At 45.5% G+C, this 26,973-nt stretch overlaps 2 protein-coding genes across 3 annotated transcripts in view; one reads left to right on the top strand and one right to left on the bottom strand.

The window, feature by feature from the left end:
- The first annotated feature begins 1,771 nt into the window (after window positions 1-1,771).
- Window positions 1,772-15,080, top strand: FAM151A (family with sequence similarity 151 member A). Its single transcript, XM_073357610.2, has 8 exons — window positions 1,772-2,156; window positions 5,012-5,158; window positions 6,796-6,948; window positions 7,269-7,428; window positions 9,129-9,353; window positions 10,298-10,437; window positions 12,058-12,201; window positions 13,638-15,080. Exons 1-8 carry the CDS (start codon window positions 2,021-2,023, stop codon window positions 14,303-14,305), a joined length of 1,773 nt encoding a protein of 590 aa, XP_073213711.2. The 5' UTR covers window positions 1,772-2,020; the 3' UTR covers window positions 14,306-15,080.
- A 563-nt stretch (window positions 15,081-15,643) lies between these two features.
- ACOT11 (acyl-CoA thioesterase 11) overlaps window positions 15,644-26,973 on the bottom strand; it is a 66,200-nt gene continuing 54,870 nt past the window's right edge. For both annotated transcript variants that reach the window (XM_073357612.2, XM_073357611.2), the window contains exons 12-17: window positions 24,560-24,626; window positions 24,129-24,212; window positions 23,311-23,444; window positions 19,915-20,046; window positions 17,990-18,116; window positions 15,644-16,774 (exon numbers count right to left, since the gene is read on the bottom strand). In XM_073357612.2, the coding sequence (XP_073213713.1) occupies window positions 16,619-16,774; window positions 17,990-18,116; window positions 19,915-20,046; window positions 23,311-23,444; window positions 24,129-24,212; window positions 24,560-24,626 (700 nt within the window). In that variant the 3' untranslated portion in view covers window positions 15,644-16,618. The remainder of the gene's footprint in view (window positions 16,775-17,989; window positions 18,117-19,914; window positions 20,047-23,310; window positions 23,445-24,128; window positions 24,213-24,559; window positions 24,627-26,973) is intronic.

The raw sequence follows: 26,973 nt of genomic DNA on the forward strand, positions 1-26,973 counted from the left end.
CTTCCAGGCCCAGCAACTGGCCAGTCTGTAACCTCGGCCTACAGAAAAGCCTCAGGAGAAGACAATCTGCTCCTCCTTCCCCTAGCCTGCCTGCAAAAGGCCGAGACAGTCTAGTTCTCCTCCTGCCAGCATCTGCAGCCAGCCCACACCAGAGCTGGGATTTGGGCTCCAGAGACCTAACTACAACTGAACCCAGGGGTTCCAAGCTTTAAAAACTGTTCCAGGAGGGAGTGGGCAGTTAATCCCTCTCCAGCAATCCCCAGGGAGGACCTGCTTGCCTGCATGAGTCTCCTGCGTGCTCAGCCAGAAAAGGACCCTGAGTGAGTCCCCTGTGTTAGAGTTAGATAGGTAGGGTTTAATGTCTCACCATTAATGCACATTGCATGTGCAAAAGGGCTTTCAGCTACCTGAATCGTCAAGCCCTGCATTGCCAGTTCCCAGTGTAGTGAAGTGTGTTTCTAACACCATCTCCTTACAGGCCTGCAACATGTCTCTATGTGCAACACCCAGGTACCTGAGCCATGGGAACAGAGAGCGGGGAGACTCTACTGTTTAGGAGCACTGGGGAGATGTGTGATCACCTGACTTCGTATCAGTGTAGCCTTTAGTAATTAAACAGCATTATTAAATCTCTCTAAGCATTTTAATCATTTAATATTTGCATTGTCCAGGTCTCTTTAATCAAATCCTTACATAAAGTTTTTAGTTATTGTTTTAAAATTTGTTTGCGTGTGTGAGTTTGAATTATTTGTGAGGTCTTGCGTGGTAGCCATGGCCTTAGTGTGGTTAACCCCGTGTCTCACGGGAGGCACCGCCAAGCAGCGTGAATCTTCAGCACACCAAGCAGGGGCAGCGTCGGGGGCCTACCAGCAGCACCGGGAAACTAGCCCAGAAAACAGAAACTTGGGGACTGTCCAAAGCCTGTGAAGTCCCCATCTCCTGTCCGCACCTCATACAGATACGGGGATTACATTTGTAGCGGTGGGTTAGTTACTCAGAGGTTTGCAACCGTCAGTCTGGTGTAGTTCTTTGGTTTTTAAATCAAGAATAAGGTTCTCACAGAGGGATTAACTCGCACCATTGCATGCAGGGTGTAGGGTAGGTTCCTAGTTACACTGTTAAATATAACTGGCCAGTTCCTCAGCCAGTGAAAATCGACCCAGCTCCACCTGACATCAGTGGACTTACATGGGCCAACATCGGTGGGCTGTGGGCCCCATCCTGCCCTGAGGGGAAAACGCACATCTGATTAACTTCAGTGAGGTTTTCACAGAAGTATCTGAGGTCAAAATTGACACTGCTGTGTGCAGTGTGGTGAGATGAGGTTCCTGTGAATGTTTGCTGTTCCTGATTTCTGTGTGTTTCAAACTGTAACCTTAAGCTAAGCTGTTCAGGTTACTGTAGTGACTGGCTGCATTAGTCTCAATGCCGTCAGGCAGGGATCCCAGCCACGTGGCTTTATACTTGTTCTTTTCAAACCCGCAGGTGCCCTGTTCTCAGCCTGCACTGGCCACGTCCTAGCATTCTCCCAAAGTAACCTTAGTTGAGCACTTGTCTGGTGCTGGCTCAGGAAACTGAAGGCGTGACATTAACAGATCAGCTCCCAGAGGGAGGGAGAGACTCTTTCCTTAGAGAGAGCGAGGGAATGGAACTTGGCCCTTAAAATCCAGCCGTGCCTACATGACAGCTGAAGGAAGGAGGGGCTGACGCCTACGTAAAGGCAGTTCCATAAAGGCCTCCCTGTGGTACGGTCCCCAAAGGCAGTGCTGGGTGGTAGATGTGGAGCCCTCCAAGGCAGAGCTGTTAGAAAGAAGCTGTCCAAGAATCAGGCCAACGTATGTATCGGCTCCTGTCTTTGGAGCGTGTTTGAGATTTAGGCAGTGTCAGCCTTCGGCAAGTTTAATCGTTACAAAAGTCCCCAGCCTCAGCCAGCCGGCTCTCCTACGCTCAGTTTTCTTTTGAAGGAAGCTGGAATTTCACAACTCAGCTGCCTAAGAGTGGGTGCACCCAGAGGACTGCCATGGTTTCCAGTCAGAGAAGGTGTCCTTCCATTGGAGTGACAGGAGCTACAGTGATTGGGGTCTGCGTTGTGGCGGTGATTTCTACCTGCATCGCTCCGGCTGTGTGTCTGACCATTAACAGGAATCCCCCCCAAGGTACAAAGCCAAACCGGTAAATGCTTCTTGACCTTAGATTCTGGCTGATTGGCTCCCAAGGGTGCATTTGGGGCAAGTGGCTAAATTATTTGCACAGGAAAAAGAAGCAGAAACAAACTGAATGGGAGCCCGCTGTGCTGAAAGGGGAGTGGGGGGGGGGGAGAAAGAGAAGACACTAAGGTGTGATAGATGTAATGATGATTGTGTGTTAGCTTTGTGGATCAGGGAGAATATCTTACACCATTCATTGTGGAGGAACAGGCTTCATTTGTTAAAAATAAATGGGGTACCTGGAGTCTGTCTGCAGAAAGGATATGTAAGGAGAGCTTCCCCAGAAGTGACACTGCAATGATAATATAAATGCCATCCCAAGGTTGTGTAAACACTGACTTTATAGATGGGAGAGCTGTCCTTTCAAACTGCATTAAGCTAAACTTAATATACAATTTGTCAGCCTGGAGAGGGGATTTATATTTTGTTTGTGTGCCTGAGTTGTAACAGTCTGTTACTGACATAATGTTTAGAACTGGGAGACTATACAGAGCAAGGCGTTTTTTAATTAGATTTTTAACCACTGCCCTTGCAGGGATCAGTGTCTACATTGTTATGCATAAGGAGATCAAAAATGCATGGTCAGCTGACCAGCCCCGTTCATGTTCATCTGTGCTAAGACGCTCACTGCGTTCGCACCTGCAGTAAGAACTAGGAGTCACAGGACGGTTCCTCACAATTTACAGTCACTCTTGGCACTAACTCCATTGTGACCCAGCCAAAAAGTCTGCTTAGGCAACAGGTGTAACCCTTTCCCCACCCCCGTTGTGCTGCCGCTTTCCACTGAAATCCGCAAAATGATAGGACATAGTCTGTAGTACTGTTTCTTCTGTGTGGCCATAAACATTTGGGAGCAGTCAGGCAGTTCTCCTATTACTTCCCTTCAGGTCCCACTCTTCAAAACCCAGCTATTGCTTGGGTTAGTTTCCCATTTGGTTCCCAAAATTAATTGCAATTAAATCGCACGATTAATTGCACTTTTTAAAACAAGAATAGAATACCATTTATTTAAATATTTTGGGATGTTTTCTACATTTTCAAATATGCTGATTTCAGTTACAACACAGAATGCAAAGTGTACACTGCTCACTTGATACTTATTTTTGATTACAAATATTTGCACTGTAAAACAAGAAACAGTATTTTTCATTTCACCTAACACCACCACAGTAATGCTCTTGGAACGCCGACAGAGGCCGGTCGGCGACGGGCAGGATTGAAGCGGGGAACCTCAGGAGCTAAATGCTTGAGTCTCTACCGCATGAGCTAAAAGCCAACTGCCTGTTAGCGAAGGCTGTAGAGCAGACTCATTTATATCTCTCTTTAAGTGCGTGTGGATGGGACAGGACACCACACTGAGGCGGTGTGTGGGTTACACAATCTCTTTATCATGAAAGTTGAACTTACAAATGCAGAATTATGTACAAAAAATAACTGCATTAAAAATTAAATAATGTAAAAGTCCACTCAGTTCTACTTCTTGTTCAGCCAATCACTCGAAAACAAGTTTGTTTACATTTGTAGGAGATAATGCTACCCGCTTCTTGTTCACAATATCACCTGAAAGTGAGAACAGGCATTTACATGGCACTGCTGTAGCGGGCATCGCAAGATATTTATGTGACAGCTGCACTAAAGAGTCATATGTCCCTTCATGCTTCAACCACCATTCCAGGGGACATGCATCCATGCTGATGGCGGGTTCTGCTCGATAACAAGCCAAAGCGGAGTGGAGCAACGTATGTTCATTTTCATCATCTGAGTCAGATGCCACCAGCAGAAGGTTGATTTTCTTTTTTGGTTGTTCGGGTTCTGTAGTTTCCACATCGGAGTGGTGTTCTTTTAAGACTTCTGAAAGCATGCACCACACGTCATCCCTCTCAGATTTTGGAAGGCACTTCAGATTCTTAAACCTTGGGTCAAGTGCTGTAGCTATCCTTAGAACTCTCACATTGATACCTTCTTTGCGCTTTGTCAGATCTACTGTGAAAGTGTTTTTAAAATGAACAATATATGCTGGGTCATCATCCAAGACTGTCATAACATGAAATATATGGCAGAATGCGGGTAAAACAAAGAAGGAGACATACAATTCTCCCCCACAAGGAGTTCAGTCACAAATTTAATTAACACTTTTTTTTTTTTTTTAAACAATCATCACCACCATGGAAGCATGTCCTCTGGAATGGTGGCTGAAGCTCAAAGGGACATAAGAATGTTTAGCATATCTGGAACGTAAATACCTTGCAATGCTGGCTACAAAAGTGCCATGCGAATGCCCGTTCTCACTTTCAGGTGAGATTATAAATAAGAAGTGGGCAGCATTATCTCCTGTAAATGTAAACAAACTTGTTTGTCTTAGCAATTGGCTGAACAAGAAGTAAGACTAAGTGGACTTGCAGGCTCTAAAGTTTTACATTGTTTTGATTTTGAGTGCAGTTATGTAACAAAAAAAATCTACATTTGTAAATTGCACTTTCATGATAAAGAGATTGCATTATGGTACTTGTATGAGGTGAATTGAAAAACACTATTTCTTTTATTTTCACAGTGCAAATATTTGTAATAAAAATAATACAAAGTGAGCACTGTACACTTTGTATTGTGTTGCAATTGAAATCAATATAATTGAAAATGTAGAAAAACATCCAAAAATAAATGTCAATTGGTATTCTATTGTTTAGAAGTGGGATTAATTACAATTTTTTTTAATTGCGATTGATTTTTTTTTAATCACGTCCGTTAACTGCAATTAATCAACAGCCCTAAAAATTACTTATTTCGAATCTTCCTTGGTATTTCAGACTCTGCACCCAAACCAGCCTTTGAGACAGACGGAGACCTGTTAGAATACCTGCTAAATCTGGGGAGCATTGACAGGAAGGATGGATTGCTGGTCACCTGGTACCATTCTGCAAACAAAAAGAGCGAGCTGGCAGATGCCTTGAAGAGTAAAATATATTTTTTCCATCTGTAATAACCTGTGTAGCTAGGAAAGCTAAGATAGCAAGGGGAGCAGGGTCTCACACTTCAGGGTGTAATCAGATCATCTGCAGGATGCAGAAAGGAATTTTTCCCCCCCTTTCTCACTGGGTACAGCACTGAACAATTGACTACATATTTAGTGGGGAGTTTTCCTTCCTTTGAAGCATGGCCAAAAGCAGGATGCCAGACTACGTGATTCAGTGGTCTCGCCCAGTCTGGCAAATCCTAGGTCCCTGTCCTTTTTGTTTCTAATTACATGATATTAGAAAGCCATAGGGTCAAATCCTGGTTCCACTGATGTCAATAGCAAAACTCCTGGTTGACTTCAGTGGGGCCAGGATTTCACTCAGGAGAGTTAGTTGCCAGCACGCAACGTAGGGAGCTCCGGCAAACACTGAGAATATTCAATGTTGGAATGATTTGATCAAAATAGTGGCAACTGAGCATTTGTTGAGTGATTCATTTATCAATTTATCTGATTGGGGCAAAAAAGATATTTCCTACCCAGAAGACAATGCTGAGGGGCTTATCCCACATTTAAGATAAAACTAAATGGATTGAAACTGGGCTTTGTAATAGTAAAAAGTAGAATACTTAAGGAAGAGAAGAGGGCTGCTCAAGTTTAGTGTTCAGATGAGAACATCATTCCACACACTGAGTCAAGCAGCAGAAATCCCGGATATGCTGAAAGGAGGGCTGACCTGAAGTGATCAGCCGGGCTTGCTTATAGCTTCATGAGATAAAGCTAGTCTGTAAAAGTTGAATGTTTCGTGCCACATGCACCTGAAGCAGTTTTATCTTGTGGTGATAACGTACAAGAGGAAAGTACAGAAAGCTCCGTCGTGATGCAAGACAGTACCAAAAAAATCAGCTTTTTCCAACCTTGAGAGATAAATCACAGATTAGGGGTTTATCCGCTAACTCAGGTTCATCACAGAGCATCTGGAACCATTCCAGAAAGAAAAACTGAAACTTTCCAGTCTGGTATCACTCACCTGGAATGGCCAGGGACTACTTACAGCTGGAAGAGAGGGGGGATTTGTGGCCTGATCTGAAGCCCAGTTAAATTAATGGAAAGACTCCCATTGACTTTAAGGGGCATTGGATCAGGCCTTTTGTTATCATCTCTCTAATCATTTAATGGACCATAGGGGCTCCTCCTTTCCCTGGCCATATTTATGATCAGAGCAGAAACTATTATCCTGGAACTGGTGAAGCTGCTGGCTGCCTTATAGGTGACTATCCCACTTAAAGAAAGACATTGCGGCTCCTTGGTCTAGCAGAGGCAGGAAACATCACATATGTATCTGTGAGAGACACAGGGCTTGAGCCTCCAAGAGCTGAGCATTGTGGCCCCTATCTAGCAAAGCACTTAAGCACATGCTTAACTTTAAGCACCTGAGTAATTCATCAACTTCAGTATGACTATGCACACGCTTAAATGCTTTGCTGGGTAGTGAACAGAGTGTGCAGCACCTTGCAGGATTGAGCCCATAGGGAGCTGCCTTCATATGTTGTGAAGACACTGACAAGTGTGGAGGGTGTAATTTACATACACAGACTCCAGTCAAGGATTCATACTGTGAATTCATTGCGCACACAGGTGATGTTATGATCCTGGAAGCAGATGTCAACATAGAAGGACATAACACTCCTAATGAGACCGACAAGCCCATCATGGCCCATCCCCCCGCTACTTACAGTGACAACACTCTTCAGGAATGGCTGGATGTCGTCCTTAACTCATCTAGCAAAGGTAATCTAAAGTGCTATGCCTTTAAACAAGCTGATGTAACCCTTTGCCCTGAGTGGTCTATGAACATACGGAATTCAGAAGCATGCTCTTCACACCCCATTTGGCAGGGAACGATGGGGCAGTGCTGGGGACTAGCAATAGGCAATGTTAAAGATATCATCATCAATTATTTGTACAACCATAGTGCCAAGGAGCCCTAGTCCTGGACCAGGACCCTGTGGTGCTGTAGAAACAGGCCTCCTATTTACATTTGTGCATAATTGGCCAGCTGCTATTATCAAATACAAATGGAATTTCTCAATGGATTCTTTCTCGGACAGGTATCAAGCTGGATTTCAAAAGCATCAAGGCAGTTGGCCCATCTCTGAATATTTTACTAAAGAAATCCTCGGAAGTGAAGCTCAATAGACCTCTGTGGTTGAACGCAGATATTCTAATGGGTCCCAATGTCCCCATAAACATTGCAATTAACGCAAGTTTGTGAGTAAAATGCATTTTTCTTAAATCACTTTCATGGCTTATTTTGCACTTTTCAGTTACTTATATCCCAGGATGTACTGACCACTTCCATAGCTTTGGAACAAAATACGCTGTTATACACTAGCAACAGTCCTCTACTGCAGTAAGAAATCTGTGACCCCAAGAAGCGCCAAGAATGAAGTTTGGTTAAAGAGCTGACAAAGATGGGCAAAAAAAAGTTTATATAGGAAAGAAGAAGACGACAACCAACCATTTAAGATCCCAGGTCACTGAGTGCCTAATCCAGTGGCTATTCACGTGCGTGGGGGACTTTCAATAGGCTTTGGATCAAGCCCCCGGAGAACATATTTAGATTCCAGAAATCACTCCCTCCTCCAGTTGCCTGCTGGAGTCTTGAGTTTAATAATCCTTGGTTACCCTGTAACAGCTGGTAACACTGTTAGCCAGGGCTATGCAAAAATTTTCCATTGAAACTGTTTGACAGAAAATTGTGTTTTTAAACTAAAACAGCTTCCCATGGAGAATTTTGACTTTTCATCAAAAAATCTAAACCCTTGAAAATTTATAAATTCTGATCTGGGGACACCACCACGGTGACTCATGAGAGTTGTATCTTGGAGGTCTCCTGCTCCCATTCTCCTCTATGGTAAATAAAAGGAGAAACTGATTTTTGAACTCTGTTGGTTTAAAGTGATCTGCTCAAATTTCTCAGGGCACATACTGTTATTAATAGGAGCTCTCAGACTGTATTTAAAAAATTAAAAGCTACATCTTTAAGCCCACAAAAAAGCCAAGAGTTACAGAGTTAACACTGAAAATCTGGGGTTTCCATCCCAAATTTATCTCGGACTATTTTGGAACACACACACACCACCGGAAAGGGAGTTAAAGTAGGAGCAACAGAATGGACTTTTAAACTCCGCTCTGAACTTTTTCCTCTCGTAAGGAAAAAAAATCCTGTACAGCTTAATAGGAATCAAACCAATGGGGTTCTACAGAAATTACTCTAAAAACCTACAGAGTTTCTATTTTCTATACAATTGTTAAATCAACCTCTGGCATTTTAACCCAGGATTTCAAAACGCCACAGTCTTTAAAAAAAAAAAAAAAAATTAGCTGGAATGGATAGCCCAGCCCAAAGTCCAAACTTTCTGAGGTTCACCAACACCTAGACTCTATATTTTTGTACAGTTTTTCCAAATTACTACATCTTTTACTGCATTGCTCAAAATACATGGCAATCCGAGCATGGACTGGGGTAAAGTTCCTCTTTTTATTCAGGATTCTGTCACCAGACAGGTATTTTCACTCAGCACCATTTGCAGTCCTATGTGAATCAATAGAGAGGCCAGTTCTCCTTCATATGAGGAGCAAGCCAAGGGTCTAATGGGTTAGTGTTGAGCTACAATAAAACCTACCTGTCCACAGCAAATTTCCCAGTCAATATGCATCACTGTGATGAGTTTCTACTGTGGTCTGCCCAGACTCTCACCTGTTTCCCAAGGGGGGGGGCGGGTTCTTGCCGTTGGAAGGGTTCCGAGAGTTGCCCATAAAAATCAGTGTGTGTAGTACAGTAGATATAAAAGGAGTGCCATCTGGTGTGTTGTTCACAAGTTTGTAGGTTTAATAAAGTTGTTGTTTACTGGCTTCTTGCTCGCAGGTCTTAACAGTAACTGTTGCTCTGTACGTGGTTCCTTTAGATTCCTCTCACTCGTCCAGGAGAAGTACCCAAACTGCACACTCTCTCTAGGGTGGACGACCCTCTATTCATTTCTGTTCCCCAACAAAACCTACACTCAGAAAATGATTCAAGAGATGCACAGCATTGCGGGGACGCTGCCCCAAAGGGTCACCTTCCCTGCCAGGGCCGTCCTGTTGAGATTGGCTTGGCCCCATTTCAGCTGGCTGCTGGCTCAGTCGGATAGGTAAGGAGTTAACCACACAAGTTCATCTTTAGTCCTTTGAGCAGGATTAACTAAACCACTTAAACCAGTGGTTCTCAACTTTTCCAGATGACTGGACCCCTTTCAGGAGTCTGATTTGTCTTGAGTACCCCCAGTATCACCTCACTCAATAACTACTTGCCAACAAAGTCAGAAATAAAATTCAAGAGTGTGTCACAGCCCACGATTACTGACTTTCTCATTTTGACCATAGAATTATAAAATAAATCCATTGGAATATAAGTATTGTACTTCCATTTCCCTGTGATGCTTGAGCCTGTTTTTCCACTGGTGAGCCGGGTCTGAAGCCCAAGCCCTGCCGTCCAGGGCTGGAGCATGTAACTAAGTTTCGTGGGGGGACCCTATGGCATGGGTCCCCGGCCAATTGCCTTGCTTGCCACCTCCTAATGCCAGCCCTGCATCTGTGACCCCCCTAAACCCATCCCATGACCACCCTTGGGGTGGCAAGCCCCAGGTTGAGAAACACTGATCTAGATGAGTTGAGTATGCCCTAGAAGACCTCTGAGTACCCCCAAGGGTCCACATACCCCTAGTTGAGAACCACTGACTTAAAGAACAGTACCGGCCACCAGCACCTTGCCTACACTGCAGCTCCAAGTGGTCGGGCCGCTAAGTACAAATTATTCCCATGTCACAGAAACCTTTCTATAGTCAGACACTTGCAAATAAACAACCCTTCTACAGTGTCTCTCATTAAAAGAGAGCTGCTCAGGGTGCTGGACAGTGTCATCTTTCCAGATCCCTAATCCTACAGAGCATCACTTATTTTCAGAACTAAAAACTTCCATTTGAAAGGGACCAAACTAGCAATGGCTAATTAGACAACTGTACCTCCAACTATTGAAAAGCCAGCCAGAGAACCTGCGAGAATCCCAGGCCAGCTCAATGCTCTCTCTTCTCCACAGGTATAGCCTGACTCTGTGGCAGGGGAAGATGGATCCAATCACAGTGGAAGATCTCCTGTTCATCCGGGATAATAGCCGTCCTGAACAAATCTATTACGACATTTACAATCCTGTTCTGTCTCAGTTCAAGGAAGCAGCATGTATGTTTGTATTACAGTAGCACCCAGAGGCACCAAATGAGATTGGGACCCCACTGTGCTAGGTGCTGTACATACACATAGGAGGAGACAGTCCCCGCTCCAAAAAAGCTTATCTAAATAGACAAGACAAAGGGTGTGAGAAGAAACTGAGGCTCAGAGAGGTGAAGTGACTTGTGTAAGGTGACAGCAGCTCAGTGGCAGAGCTGGGAATAGAAGCCAGGGCTACTGACTCCCCTTCCATTGTCCTGTCCCCAAGGCCACACTGCCTCCTAAAGCTACACTAATTTCAAAGGGGCTCAGACCCACGGTGGTGAGACCGTCCAAGTGCGCCTTCGCTAGCAGCTAACTTGAGCCCACTTGAAAAAACAATTATGAAAGGCAGAAAAAATGTCCTGGCTATATTTTGATGTGCACTTATGCAGTGAGGGTGCTATATACTGTAAATAGGCACTTGCTCTGGGACCTGTAACAAAGTTTCTTTGTTTTAAAGAAAGGGGTTGTGCTCTTTTTTCCCCTTTTTTGATACACAGGAGGCCTGAAAGATTGTTTAAAGGTTTCTTCTGCTAGTTGTTTTACCTCGAAGATATCGTAAGTCTGGTTTCCAGTTAGTGTTGCTGGAAGACTTGTTGGGGCCATAAAGGATAGCTGACTGATGGCACACACTGACTGAAAAGGCACAGGTGTTGAATCTAGAACAAAGACATCCTTTCTCCCGAGCATCCATTACCCATTAGAGTTAAGTAGGTGTTAACCAAAACAAATTCCCAGAGTTTTAAACAGTCTGGGCTAAAAAAAAAAATGTATTCCTCCTTCAATAGCTCCTAAGCTAGTCTTTTGTGATGTCATGATTTCATTAGATCTCTGGGTACTTCCAAGGTAGAGAAGACCTACATTTCTAAAGTCATAAAATTAAAATAGAAGAATTAAAAAGTAAATTCAAGGTTTCCATTATACATCGAAGAAACAAACAAGGAATCATTAGAGAGACAATAATCCATTTTCTCCCCTGCCTTTTGCAGGTTACTCATCCTGTACAGTCAGGAAGTATTGGTCCCAAGCTCTGCTCTCAGGTCCCTCTGCACAACACATGGGATTGGCAGAATTTGAGGCTGACCCTTTCAGTTTGGGAGCAATGAGTCTCTCTACCTTCCCCTACCGCCTCCCGAACTAGTAGGCACCCTTTTCTCAGAAGTGTACTTGCTTCCCCTCTGGTACAAGAAGGATAAACAGCTGTACTCCACTTAGTCAAGATGGGGTTTTATTGGCTCTATTCCAGAGACCCAACTTAGCTTAATGATCATGTGTACTACTTAAGACTATTAGCTAAATTGCTGCTTATTGGGAACACATTCAAGCTAGGTCAAGGGACTAAGCAGTGTTTAAGTATATGTGAAATTCTAGGCTGTGATCTAGTTTGAGCAGGGTCAGATGACAAAGTGGTAAATATGGTCTACACGACAGTCTCAACTGTTACCATAGTTGGTACAGCTGTCATGATGGCAAGTTATGGCTCCTACATTGTATCCTACTGTAGCCCTAGCCCTAAAGACAAAAGCGCACACGGTACTCTGAAAGGGAATGATTTTACTCAGCATTTCCCCCCTCCTCTCAACCCAACAGTGAATTCAACAAGAAAGAGATTCTATTATCCTGGAGGCAATTTGCTAGATTACTTTCACCCAGCAGACTCCGATGAACTATGGATAGAGTGGTATGGGATGGATCACTATGAGAACAGGCTGGAAACACTGTCAATTCTTAAAGGTGAGTAACACATCTTTCCCCATGTACCGATCTAACAGAACTGGAGGGGTTTTCATAAGTTGTCACAGACTTGGCAGTTCCTAAGAGTTGCAGCTCAGGCTTTAGTTCTCAGACTAGGGTCAGTAAGTCCCAGTGAACTTTCTGGTGGCCTATAAACCCAATTTACAGACAGCAGTGAGGCAGGTTAGGTAATTGAGAGCTTAGGAATGGATGACAGGAGTAGTCTATGCATCTCCTAGAACAAAGCCTGCAGAACGTGTTGCAAAAAACACCACAATAATGAGAACAGTGAAAGGAGACAGGGTGAAACAAGGGGATATAAATGGGATTAAACTGAGCAAAAGCACATTTAAACTGACTATCAGGAGAAAAGTACCAACACTAAGATCTATGAATAGGGCCCTACCAAATTCATGGTCCATTTTCGTCAATTTCACAGTCATATGATTTTTTAAATTATAAATTTCATGATTTCAGACTTTTAAATGTGAAATTTTACCGTATTGTAATTGTAGGGATCCTGACCCAAAAAGGAGTTGGGGGGGGGGGGTGTCACAAGGTTATTGTAGGGGGGGGTTCAGTACTGCTAACCTTACTGCTCCTGGCAGGGCGCTGCCTTCAGAGCTGGGCACCCGGCCAGCAGCCGCCGCTCTCTGGCCACCCAGATCTGAAGGCAACGCACAAATAAGGGTGGCAATATTGTGACTCCCCTGCAACTCCCTTTTGGGTCAGGACCTCCAATTTGAGAAACACTGGTCTCCCCATGAAATCTGTATAGTATAAGGTAAAAGCACACAAGACCAGATTTCATGGGGGGAAACCAGATTTCACGGGTCCTGACGTGTTTTTCATGTCAGTGAATTTGGTAGGGCCCTATCTATGAAATAGTCTATGAAAGCAGTAGGAGAAGACCCATTGCTGGAGTAATATAAAACCAGGCTGTTTCAGGCAATGAAGAATCTATATGAGGAACAATCCTGGGTTAGGTTAGAAGCAGGATTAAGATTCCCGAATGCTACTGGTCGAAAGGCCAAAAGGTGGAAGGTTACCTCTTACCCTACTGTGGATCTCACTATGCTACCAGATATGAATCAATTATTTTCCCCATCCCCAATTAACTATCTGGAGAGATACACTAGGAACTGGTGGATGATGCACAGAACAGTGAAAGTGCTTGTTGTCTGCAGTTAAGAATACACTTTGAATCAATTATACAGACAATCAGTATCTATCATTGTTGTATATTAAATATCATATAGTCCAATGAAAATTAGCGGTTGAATGGTTTCTACCCAAACACATATAATGGAGCCGTGTAGCTCCTTTCCTCCCTTTAAATCTTAGTGCTAATTACACATAACAAATACATCGCTACGTTAAAGGGATCACTGAGGCTCAGGCTGTTATGTACTATCTCCCTTTCCTTTGTTCTCCAGAAAAGAGGGGCATGATTGCCTTGGACATTGCCTTACAGAACAGCACCAGTGGAAATCTCATTCCCGTTGCACTGTATCCATCAGCAGGCCTCCCCCTGGAACAGTGTCTAGTTACAGTATACAGACATCTCAATCCTTGGGGGATATTCCTGAACATAACAGAACCTGGAGCACTTCGCCCTACTCTTGAGCTCCTTAGTAAGCTATATGCCCAGAATCTCTTATGGAACCCCATCTGGATAAGCATGGCTCTCTCCTTTGGAAGCTTTGAGACACCAGGATACATGCAAGGTGAAGAATTCTTAACAGCCATCAACATCATTTTCCCATATGTTACCATAGCCCCTGGCTGGCCCAGGGAAGTGCTAACTGCTGGTTACACTGGCCCATTGGTAGAAGATATGCTCACACTCTGTAAGGATGTCTGGCAACAAGTGTCATTTCAGCTGGAGGCTATGGCACTGAGTAGATCATGGCTGGCAACTACAAAGCTGTTGGAGATTTCCCCCAGCTACACCATCACTGTGCAACACAGTTACACAGAGGGTAGCTACTGTGGTGGCTTCCCAGGACTCCGGTCTATCCGAACACATACACAGAAGGGGGTCTATTATAACATACCAAGACAATGCAGAAATGCTTTGATGGTGGATGTCGGGGAGGGATAGCTCAGTGGTTTGAACGTTGGCCTGCTAAACCCAGGGTTGTGAGGGGGCCATTTAGGGATCTGGGGCAAAAATTGGGGATTGGTCCTGCTTTGAGCAGGGGGTTGGACTAGATGACCTCCTGAGGTCCCTTCCAACCCCGATATTCTGTGATCACTGTTTTCAAACCAACTTCTTACTCTGGCAATCACAGTAGTGGCAGGTCTGTCACTGACTCCTGCACTTGGGGGACTGGGCATTAGAACTATTCTCTAAGTAGAGTTTAATTTATTTGGTTGTCCTTTTTGCTTTGAACAAACAGATCCCCTTTTGGTTTGTAGTGTCAGCCTGTTCAGTAGTTCACACACTGGCGGGGCGGGGCGGAAGGGACGGGCTTCTCTCTTTAAGGAAGGATGGTTTGTGGTTAAGGCAGTGCACTTGGACTCAAATCCTGGCTCTACCACCACACACACAGTCATCCCGAGCAAATCCGATGGGGCTAGATTATCAAAAGAAGCTCAAAACCCCACCGCTCCCAGTGGGATACTTCTGACTAGATTTTTGAGATTAAGCACCCAACGTACCGAGCCCTTTTGAAAAAAAAAAATCAGTCCTTAATCTCGGTGTCTCCGTTTTCCCCATCTGTAAAATGGAGATGGGATTTCCTCTCTCCTATCTTTTGTCCGTTTGAGCAGATTGTAAACTCTTGGGGGCAAGGACTGTCTTTCTGCAGGTAGGTGTAATCTCTAGGAGCTGCTGTCAGACAAATAATTGTTTTAAATAAATGTAATTTCATCTGCTTGAGCTGGAGGCCTGTTTTCTGGACACAGTTTGGTTGTGGGGTTTTTATCTACGGCTAGTTATTGCTAAGGTGGAACTCTCCACATAGCCCAGTTTCTCCCCCTTTCGCCTTGGAGGGACATTTTCTTTACAGTGGTTTGCTTCAGGTAACCCCCAGGAGATAAGCACAGACTCTAGCTCGTCAGCGTGCAGCTTGATCCCACACCAGTTTCACGGGCGCTGTATAGTTTGTGATCAACCTCCACGACAAAAGTAAAGAAGTGGTGGGGAGAGGGGCATATTTCTTCTTCCCAGCTAGGATCTGCCAGTACCTTTCAGAAAAGCGCATGTATCAAGAGTGCGGGCACAGTGTATTTTTGGGTGTGCTTTAATTGTCACTTCTCCATACACACCTATGGCTGTAGTCAGCAGCAAGAAGTCTTGAGCCTGCCTGAAGAGATCTAGAACTCAGCCACGAATCCAGGAGATGCCTGGCTGGGATGACTAATATTTTAATCAGATATTTGAGTTGCACAGTTGAACATCACAGAATAAAGGCTGAAAAAGCAGGAAGACTGGAAATCCATCCCCATAGTTGTGCTTTATTTACCAACAAAGGGGGAGAAAATCCTTCAGACAGCAGCAGTGCAGGTTTAAAAATTCTTAAACAAGAAGAATCAATTTCCCACAGAAAACAGTTCAATTTCCCTTACTCTGGGGCTGATCAAGAAAAATACTCAGTAACTAAAGAAAACCCGGCGAGACAAACTCCTGAGGTCAGAAGGTGAATGGGGCTTCTTTATTACCACTCCCATTCTTTTTATGGTGTGTGAAAGACAGAACATGGAATTGCAGCACATCAATGAGGTATCCTGCATCATAATGCCTAGTGTGTCAAATCCAACAGTACCGTGTTACAGGAGACCAGGCTGGCCTTCTCCCCCACCCAAATCCTGTCCTGATTTACTTCATTGGATTAAAAGATGGACAGTTCCTCCATTGGATTACAAGAACTGGTGAAAAAAATAATCCATTTTGTAACCTTTACTTTTGTACAAAGGTTCAAGTGCGGGTGATGCTGTCAGAAAGTCAATTCCTGAACATGAGGTTACAAGACGGAATACAAATAAAATAAGGCTCGTGCTTTTTAAGCAGATTACACGCTGCTCTAGCCCTAGACCTTAGAATGAGCTGACTGACTTCACAATGAAACACTGGCCATGTAGGAACCACGTGGACCTCTCTCCCCATCCCACCCCAGGCCAAATTTTGCACTCAGATAAACCATAATAGTTGCCACAGAGTTTGGCCTTAATAATCCCTCTCCCTGATTAGGTAGATTGGCTCCAGCCATTACATTTCTCACCATCATCAAGCACACTAGAGAGAAGAGCGGATTTTAGTCATGCTACAATAGATGATTTCAAGTCATTGTGCTCCTAGCAATGCCACTAACATTATCTAAGTAATTACTCTCCATGTGCTCTCACCTACACAGACCAGTCGCTTCAATATGTACAAGATAGTCACACAGCACTGTGCAAAAAGGGCCAACAGTTACAGATTCTGAAGCCCGACTACGATCTCATCCTTGTTCTTCTGCAGGAATCTCTCACAGGCTTTGAAGGTAACATAGAAGTCCGAGGACAGTCCTGCAATGTTAGTTGTGACGTAAGCTAGGTATCCTGGAGCAGCCTGGTTGTAATAGGACACCTGAAATCCACAACACATTCATTAAGACAGCTATGGGGACATCCACAGGTGGAAACCTACATAAGTCATTTTCTAATAAGTACAGCAGCAGCATAGGTACTGACTTCCTCTTCCCATGGTTCAGCAGGGGCTCTCTCCCCAGTGGCTCTGAATAGCGGAGAGGTTTGGGGATGTACAGACCATAGAACTGCCAGTTCCTCTGATCCAGTGGCTGTGAACCCCCCTTGGGTGCAGAAGGGTAGTAGCCACTATCCCAGCCCATAACTTGGAATAGCAGCTGTGGAAAGGTTCCTCTGCGGCCTGGGGGCAATGAATACCCAGCTTCTCACTTAGTTCCCACCAATCCCTCTGGCTTTGTGTGGGCAAGGGTGAATTCCAGCCTTAGTGCTCAAAGCAAAGCCAGCACACGAGGGCTTGGAAAAGTTGGGGTTGGACACAAATACGGTGGCCCAGACTGTTCTGATAGCATGGAAAGGGGACATTTTGAAAAGGTTTTTAGAATTTGAAAAAACCTTTCAGTCCAGACTACAGTAGTTGAAATGCAGTTCAACTGTTAGGCCTCCATTACTTGAACTGTCCGTAGTATTAACATTTCCTCTTGTCAAAGTGACTTGAGTTCACACTCAGACCACACTGGTGCATCCACTCGGCAGGGGACAGCCTGGGACATGCAGCCCTTTGGCAAGGGAGGGTTATTGGGACAGGGCTGGGAGTCAGAAAATCTGGGATCCATTTTCAATTCAATGCTTCCTCTGTCCCCGTGAACAAGTCATGGAATCATGCTGTGCCTCGGTTTCCCCACCTGTAAAATGGGGGTAGCATAATTTATCCACCTGAGCAATGTGGACAAACTGTGTGCACATGAAGGTGAGGTGTTATGTGACAGTAAGAAGGAGGGTGTTGGGGGGGGGGGGGATGGGGAGAGGTTTTTGTTTTGTTTTTTTAAAAAGGGAGGGGCTTGAAAATTGAAGGACTCCAGAAATTCCCCCCAAATCCCCAACCCAGCACAGACAGGGATGTGCAGCACCAGACTTGCAGGCCCTTCTGTTTGTCCCCCTCTGAACTGGGCACTGGGGAGCTGAACTAAAGCACACTAGTGCCAACCACAGGTCGGCATGCACGAGCTCTTGGTTATGGAACACAGGTAAAGGCCACAGTGATTGTCGCTGGGGGACACAGCTATCCTGAGATAGCTGAGAGAGCCGAAAGCCTCACCTTGGTTAGCTCAGCTGTCTCCTGCCAAATACAGAAGCCAGAACACATCGTCTCCCCTCGGGTGTACTCAGGGTTGGGTGGATGGGTGGGCAGCGTGACCGACCTGAACGCGACGACATATGGGTCACTGTAAGAGAAGGAAGCCCGCTTAGGAGCGGTTCACAAGTGTATTGAAAAGGTGAGAGAGGAGCAGGATTTTATGCCAACTCTCGAGTTAACCCTGCTCAGATCAATGCCAGGAAATGCAGGTGGCAGAACTGCCCCACAACTGGAAATGACCTCTGCCTAGAGATTCATGCATGGAAACACAGCACTACACGGTCACAGTCCACCTTCTGCTTCTGCATTTCTTCTTGTATTGACTTCAAAATAAGTAACATCCAAGATATCTTGGAGTGATTTAAAAAAAAAAAAAATGAAATCAACTGAAAACAATGAGGACAGAAGGTGGGGTGGGTGGGAGGGAAGCTGGCTGTGATCTGGTCTCTATCTACAAATCTCATCACTGTGACTTCAGTGTCCCCTGTGTTTTTATCATATTGGGTACTGAAAGCAGGTAAGGTATCCCTTCCCCAGGCACACTAAGGCAAATACATTGCAGTCAGAGCGAGAGCTCCCATTCCACTTGGTGCCAAGGGACTGGAGACTCGGATTTTCAGGAGCCTAAGGGAGTCAGGCACCCAACTCCTACTGAAATTCAGTCTCCTTGAGACTCCTCTGAAATTCCCAGCCAAAGAACTGGGCTAAAAAGAAGGCTAGGGTGAGAATAGTCAGGAACAGCATGTGACAAGTATTCATCTCCTAAACGGCATGCCTATGCTCACCCTTCTCTAGGAAGGGGTAACTGGAATGAGTTCCCCGAGTCTTTCGCCAGAAGGCATGATGTCCAGACCCTGAATCATTTTGTGGTTCTTCTCAGAACCATCTCCAATACAAACTCCTTCTGGACTCGTGGGCCCCAGAATGGGGCACAGGATTCTAGTAGCAGTCGCACCAGTGCCAAATACAGAGGTAATAAACCCTGCCTACTCCCATTTGATAGTCTCTTTTTTAATAGAGCCAAGGATCACACCAGCCCTTTTGGCCACAACATGGGGATGCATGTTCAGCTGATCGTCCCCCAGGATCCCAGTCGTTTTCACAGTCACTGCTTCCCAGGAGAGAGTCCCCCATTTCTGTAAGTAGGCTGACATTCTTTTTTCCTAGCTGTACGAGCTTACATTTAGCCATACTGAAATCCATACTTGCTTACACACAGCTTACCAAGCAATCTAGAGCGCTCTGTATCAATCTAGATCTTATCTGCAATACAAAAAGCTACATATTGAAACACACCCATATTCTATATGCAACAAGTTACTTTAGATCCCTCTTGCAGCCAATTGTGCAGTGAAAAGGAAGTTGTGTACCAGTGCCAATCACTCCTCTGTGTGATGTTTTCGGATCCACAGAGATGAGGCTATGAATTAACTATTTTCATGGTAAAGTATTTTTTCACTCACTGGCTCATTGTAAATATTTGCCATGAAAATGATCCTTTCTTCAGTAGGTCATAAGTCCAATGACGCACAGCCCTTGCAAGATGGTTGGTTTAAGTATGGGGTTCCAGCAACTGACCAATACACTGCACTTGTCTACCACGGGCACTGAAAGACAGCCCAGACACATTTGAACAGGAGAGAAAGCACCATCTGTGGGGATTTTAGAGAGCGTAAATACTAAGCTAATACTAAGCACAGACTTTGCAGCTCTAAAAGCTACCACCACGCTGACCAAACACTAGACGTTTCCAGCCCCATGGGCTAGTCCCACCACTGCTGTCCCTGTTCTGGGCACTGACTGCCAGCGAGTGAAGAACGCTGAGTGCTGCACAGGGTAAGCCCGCTAGACCCAGCATGTCACTGGAGCCCTGCGAATTTACGTACCCTTCATCACAAGGTTTTCTTCGTGACGCCAGGATGACGAAGTCCTGAGACTTCTTTTCTTGACTAACAGTCTGACTAAGCACGTGGTAGATCATGTCGTCTTCATCAACTTGCTGCACGAGCTCAGCGCTCCTGGAAAGAGGCAAAAGGACATTCCGGAAAGGATTCAGGCTGTCTTCCAAGATGATGTCATCTTCCCAGCACCAGGACACCAGACACCTTCCCTTAAAAGATGTCCTCCCTCTCTCTCAAGAGTGTTCCATCGTACGCAGGGCCCTACCAAATTCACGGCTGTGAAAAATGCATCCGACTGTGAAATCTGATCTCCCCCAAGAAAGCTGGTGTCCAGCCAGGGGCTCCTACCCTGTGCATGGTCCAGCTGCTAGTCCCAGCCAGGGACGGGGATGGCCCAAACATCCTCTTCCCCTGCAAAGACTGCTCCCAGGGCAGGTCAGACCCACCTCAGGGAACCACCCCAGCCTCTCCATGGCTCCAGCTGTTATTACGTCCACCCCTATGCAGGGAGCCAGTAGCTCCAGCTGTTGTCACCTCTCCATGCAGGCAGCTGTGGCTCCAGCTGTCAGCCCCCCCCACTCAGACAAGAAGCAGACAGAAAAACCAGGCCTATGGTAACTTGACCCTCACTTCTGTGCTGCTGCTGGCAGTGGTGTTGGTTTTAGAGCTGGGCACCTGGCCAGCAGCCTTCCAGCTCTGAAGGCAGTGCCCCTGCCAGTTGTAGGGCAGGGGTAAGGGTGGCGACCCCATGACCCCCCCTACAGTAGCCTTGTGACCCTCCCACTCTGACCACCTTTTGGGTCAGGACCCCCTCAGTTACAATACTGTAATATTCTAGATGGAAATATCTGAAAACCTGAAACTGACTAATTTTAAACCTCCTTGGCTGTGAAATGGGCCATGAATTTGGTAGAGCCCTAACCATATGGTGTTACTCAGCAGTAACCCAGAGACTGCAGATAGAAGCAGTTCAAAGCCAGAGAAATAACAGCCAAACAAAAGCCAGTTAGGACAAACTTACAATCAGTCATAGGGATCAGGGGAAAAAAAAAAAAGCTTTCTCCACTGAATCAGAGCCACCTTCCCAGATATATCAGCTTTCCCAGGGACTACAGGCCAGATTTTTAAACACATCTAAGCACCTAAAGATGCAGGTCATGAAAATCCCCCTGGGCGCCTACCTGCCACTTTGGAAATCTGACTCTATTTGACTACCTGAGGTACAGCATTTTCTTAACAAAATTAATTGCTCCAAACAATTCTCTTTTAGTCACATCCCGAAATCCTTACTTAGGCTACATATCTGTTGCCTTCTGTGGAAGTTCATACTTGGCTCTCCCTTGGCAAGAGACTGAGCCAAACCCCACTACTGTCAACAAGCTTTGGATCAGGCCCCGAGTTCTTCAGCTTCTGACCCCAAACGTTTCAATTGTATTGTCAAGTAGGATGCAAATCCTTTTCACGTATCGTGACATGACACCTCCTGTACCTTCTCGGTCTGGTTTTGTTTATCTTTGAAGGATGGGATTGGCCTGAAATTAGAGGTTGTTTCTGAGTCTTTCACTGGGATGTTTTGGTTTTGGTGGAGGACACGAGGTTCGTGGCTGGGATCAGAGCCACAAAGATCACCGGCTCACTGTGTGACCTGGGAAAGTCATTTCACCTCCTTGTAGCTCATTCAACCCAGCAGTAAAACGGACTAAAAGTCCAGAACGCTCCCACTGATACGCACACGCACCCTGCCCTCTTGGAGCTGACAGTCCCTGGGAAAATAAGTTACAGCTCCTTAAAACTTCACAGGCTGCTCCTGGGAGCAGAGAAGTCCTGGATTCAGTGCAAATGAACAATAGGACAGATCACCCACCCGAGGCTGTAGTACTGGAAGAATGAGGAGCCCTTAAAGAGGTGCCCTCTGTGACGGATGCTCCAAAGACTATGGTATCCATTTTATAAGTGTTTTATGTATCTGAATGGGCTAGGGATTGTATTTCTGGCTCCATGGGGCAGTTATAGCGTTTCCTGCAGAAACTACAACCATTGGGGGAGAATTCATGCAAATTCCCATACAGCTAAGTCTGGAGAAGCCTCATCCCCTGGGGGAAATTGCATAGAGACTAGTTTAATGGGGTTCATGAGGCCTGGCAAACAAAGAATTGAAAACTGTATAAAGTGACCACTTTGACGTAGGGAGAGGGCCCCCCCACCCACACTTTTTCCAAGACCTGCAGGACATGAGACAGTGACCCAGACACACAAGACCTGCCAAGGACCTGAATGACTCTGAAGCCTGCCAGGGTCTCTGTGCTGAAGATGGGTGACTGTTTGCTAAGCAAAGACTTGCACGTAAACGGTTCATTGTTTTTAAAAACATTTTCTCTGTAATGCTTTTCTTCTGAATAACTAGTATTTGATTTATGGAGGCTGACTGGTCGCTGGTTAACCCTGCCATTGCCTTAGAGAGAACAGGGCTTGACCTAAAGTTAGATCTGCTGAGGTGATCACCGTGAATTGCAGTCTACAATCCCCAGCCTGGAGAGAATGGACAGTGGGATCCTGCCCCAAGGAGAGCTGAAATCTCAAGAAGGCCACAAAGGGATCAGAGGTGCAGTTACTTTAGGAACTGTGACACCCTCCTGCAAAGGATATTTTAAACTAGACAGGCGTATGATCCTGGCATAAGATTCCCCCTCTCAGTAAAACCAATTCTAATGACCATCCAAGGCAACGGGAGAGCTAAGAACATATGCTGGTCACAGTGTATAGTCACAATACAGCCACTTCATGGAGTTGGGAAGAGGAGTACAGCACACTTTACAGGAAGTTCGACCCCTTTATAGAGGACAGCAACATAAAATGTTAAAGCTACGAGCCAGCTCACTGCTGTGCTTACACACCTCTGCCAGCTCGGAGTCTCAACTGCAGTCCTAGGCTAACAAGACTAGAGGTGTCACCAGCATGCGGGCAGAACACTTGACTAACTTGTGCCCGGGGCTGGTCTCCAGAAGATAAAAGCCTTGCTACTGTCACCAACAGCTAAAGGAGAGTCTTCCTCCGCTCAAGTGGCAGAAACTTGTGCTTTAGGAGATAAAGGTCCTAGATTCTATTCCACCGTACAACCCGTGAGCAGTGTGGCAGCCAGCTCCACCGTCGGTACATATGCAACCATGGACTCCCTATACTGAACGCTACTGGTTTTGGAGTAGGGTGGATGATGGAGGGGAAAAAGCACTTTACATGGCTTGAATGAAGAACCGTTTTGGAATGGGAAGTTGCTTTGAGGCAGGAAAGCCAAAGGAAAGAAATTGGGGGCCTTTCTCCCCCCATCCCCAGTAAAACAGGGACCATCACTCCTAACATGTTAGCTGCCCTCCAAGTACTCACGCATAATATCTATCCCATTCGTGCCTCTTTCTTAAGTCTGACAGAAGGAAGAAGGCCTGCGTTGCATCAATGCAGAGGGACATCTCTATTCGGAAGGAGAGGTACTGGTCTTCCTCCAGCGTGTACATCCTGACCTTTGAGAGGGAGACAGACAGAACAGGTGAGAGGCACAGCCTGCTGTCTTCATTAAAATGACATTTGATTTTCCCCAAAAAGATTCCTTCATATTTTTACTTTATTATAATATAACCAAACAGCTTTGATCTCTCTCTCTCCCCATTACATTAACATGAAGAATCACATATCCCTGGTGGTACACGAGGCCTGTGTTTTATGAGCTGGTTCTGGTGACTCCATTAAGCCCCAGGAGTAAAGCACAAAAAACAGTTGTCCAAGAGAAGTTTACAGGCTAGCTAGCCTGGGTGTTGAATGGAAAGGGGTGAAATTGAGGACAGCTCTTGTTGGTGGGTTCCGTGGGATTTTACTAAAGCACACGTTCTATAGCAGATCATACGGCATCACTGGAAGCCATGTATTTTACATGTACATAAGTGTGCGTATGCAGTGTACATTTGGACGTATATGGAACGTTGATAGTATAGACATGCATTCATTGAATACGTGCGGTACAACCCCATTTATTCAAAGTGTTGTGGGGACATCAAACACTTTTGGATACACTAGGATTCAAGTAACTGGGGGTGGGGAATGACTGAAACATTTCCTCTGATCTTAACATGAGTTGTTTCCACTCACTGTAGGCAGTCCAAGAGACTAAGGCGGCAGTGTTTACTTGGGAGTGTGGCAGGGTTAAGTACCTTGTCTATTTCTGTGGCGAGTACCCAATTGGTTTTCGCTACAAGCGTCTTCAGTGCAGAAACATTGTTGTAGCTCAGATAAACCTACATAAAAACATCATAAGAAAACACAGTAGAAATCACTTTGACCTTCAGTTATGTTTTCCTATATCTAAACTCATTGGATACTATAGCAAAGCTTGCAACTGCTCGGATACTGAATTAATCAGAGTAAATCAGGGGTTAAGAAGGAATTTATTATTCCAGTTAAGATCCCTATAACACATGCTGTTTTAGGTAAGGTTTCATCCTTCTTGTTTCCATAGAACATATTTATTCATGTATAAACTTCTAGCTGCTACTTAGTACCTGCTGCTGGGCCTTCCTACAGCACATGGGGATTAGATGCCAAGGGAGGATATGGCCAATACCTACAGAGACAGTTATTATACCTTGTTACTTTGGTCCCAGGGCACTGACAATGGCACTTTTGTCTGTTCACAGGAAATGATGTATTTTCTAGGGAAAGCAAAGAGAATTGCTTTAGTTATAGCAGTACTGATCTTCAGTATGTGGCAGGGAAAAGGACATCTCAAACCCATGCTGGTGAAAGAGAGAGAAAGTGAAGTTAGCAGCAGTGTTTTTGACTTCAACAGCTTCTCCAGCAATGATCTACAAAAGGAGTGGAGGAAAAACACAGTCATCTTATGAATATCTTGGGACCAGGATCCCAGTGGATTGAAACAGCCATTTCTTCTTGGCTCAACTTGAGGGAGCTCAGAGCAACAAAAGCCTCAGAAATCCTGCACATCATTTGCAGGCGGAAGGGAGAGGCACAGGGTGAAAAGAACCTTTAAGGATTACTTCTAACAAAGGCCAGCAGTGGTCTGGATGGGGCAAGACTAAGGCCTCGTCTACACTAACACTTCTGTTGGTCAGGGATGGGAGGGGCCTAAGCCACAAAGTTCAGGGCTGGATTGGAACAGGAAGGGCTCCCAGCTGGGCTTTCTGGTCAGGCAGGCAGATCTCTGCAGGTGGTCAGGGAGTGGCATAGGCAAGCTATAAATGCATGGCTTCCACCCAGGCACCCCCTCACGGCAGCCCTGCAAGTGGCCCTTGGCCTCATTTTCCCTTGATTTCTCAAATAACCCACGTACTCTGAAGGCTCTACTTAGTAATTTATTACCAACAGTCCCACTACCATGAACCAGAATCCCCTCAGCACAGTGCTAACAGTACATTCATCCTAACAGTCCAACTCCTGCATCTCTCCCCCACAGCCCAGCCCAGCCCCCAGGTACAGCTGTGGTGTTTCCCACCCCACCCCGCCCCTCTAGTTGGGGTGTTTCTCTGCCCTGTTTCCTTCCCAGCTATGGTTCCAGCTCTTGCCCAGACACATCAGCCGGCTCACGCCTCCATAGTACCCCAGGCTTTGGCCCTCTCTGGCCAGCAGGCATCTCCCTGGGCTGCTCTCAGCCTTCAGCGCTCTCTGGCCTGGGGACATTTGCAGATGACCCTCTGATCGCCCTCCTCTTTCAATAGCCTGATCTAATGCCATTGCTCAACCAGGGAACTCTTACCACTCCGTCCTCCAGGGGAATCCCCTCCCTGGAGCTCTGCCTGTGAACTCGCTTTACTTTGGATTCTCCCCCATCCTGAACTCTGGGTTCTAAACTTGCCTGCTGAGCTCCCTCTCGGAGTTCTCAACTCCCCTCTCAGGCCCCTGAACTCTCATTTATAACTCCCTCAGGCACCCCACCCTCCTCCTCACACAAAGGTGGGTCACACTTGGACAGGAACAGGAGAGCTGAGCCTACTTTCATTTAATGGGCCAGCTACCTTGTTACACAAGAGGACAAGACCCCAAACTAGGAGCCAGGAGATCTGGGTTCTATTCCCAGGTCTAACTTACTGGATAACCTCTTTGGCAAGTCCCTGAGAGCCTCTCAGGGAAATGGTTTTGGGTGCCCACAATCCAGGACCTGCTTTTCAGAAGTGCTGAACACCCACCAACTACAAATCAGATCAATGGGAACCACACCTGCCCAGGCCCTAGGGTCTAAAGCAGGGTGCCCAAAACAGGTTGCTTCTGAAATCTGGCCTTAGCATCTCCATTCCGGTTTCCCAGTCTGTTAAATGGGGATGGTACTTATCCACCTTTGGAAAGTGCTTTGAGAGCCACAGCGGACGTGTTACTGAAGAGTTAGTCATTCGGTTTGTAACAAAATCTGAATCATCTGTGTTGGGAGGTGCACAGCAACCCAAGCTCGGATTAGAAGAGCTTGGGTTTTATCACTGGAGCAAACACTATATTTGAACTGTGCACAAACAGCAAGTCAAATTTGCAGGATGCTGTTTATTTAGGGTCGTTTGATGGAAGCCTTTACTGTAACAGAAAGGATCAGAATTCATCCCTGGACTGGTGTAGTGAGTGAACAGCTGATGCTAGATTCAGACAGATACAGCACTTCTTAGGGTCCACGTGTTTGTTCTCATATTGACCTGGGGCTCAAGGGAAAGTTATGAAACTCCTGGAAGCAGGAGGGCAGATGCCACAAGACATTCCAGGAAGAAAATATTTTCACTGCTTAATTGCCACACTTCACTACAATCTTATTCTCAGGGACTGAGATACTGGGGTATAATTTGTCCGAGAACACCAGATCTGTAATCAGAGACATGATATAACCAAGGTGAAGAGTTGAAAAGTAACAAAATAAAGCAGCTGTCTCTTCTGCAAGGCTTCATTGCAACCACATGACCAGAGAGGACTCCAGGAATAGGGATTCACAATGGGCGGAGAAGACAGGACTCCAATTGCACATGCAGACAAAACAAGTGGAGAGATTGGGAATAAAATAATGTT

Source organism: Lepidochelys kempii, chromosome 8 (genome assembly GCF_965140285.1).
Source record: "Lepidochelys kempii isolate rLepKem1 chromosome 8, rLepKem1.hap1, whole genome shotgun sequence".
Taxonomy (NCBI): domain Eukaryota; kingdom Metazoa; phylum Chordata; order Testudines; family Cheloniidae; genus Lepidochelys; species Lepidochelys kempii.

Bases quoted from the DNA above. Each gene is read 5' to 3' on its own strand.
- FAM151A (XM_073357610.2), top strand. From the start codon at position 2,021: ATGGTTTCCAGTCAGAGAAGGTGTCCTTCCATTGGAGTGACAGGAGCT. The intron at 6,949-7,268 runs GTAATCTAAAGT...TTTCTCGGACAG, and splicing joins CCTTAACTCATCTAGCAAAG to GTATCAAGCTGGATTTCAAA. The intron at 7,429-9,128 runs GTGAGTAAAATG...TGGTTCCTTTAG, and splicing joins ATTGCAATTAACGCAAGTTT to ATTCCTCTCACTCGTCCAGG.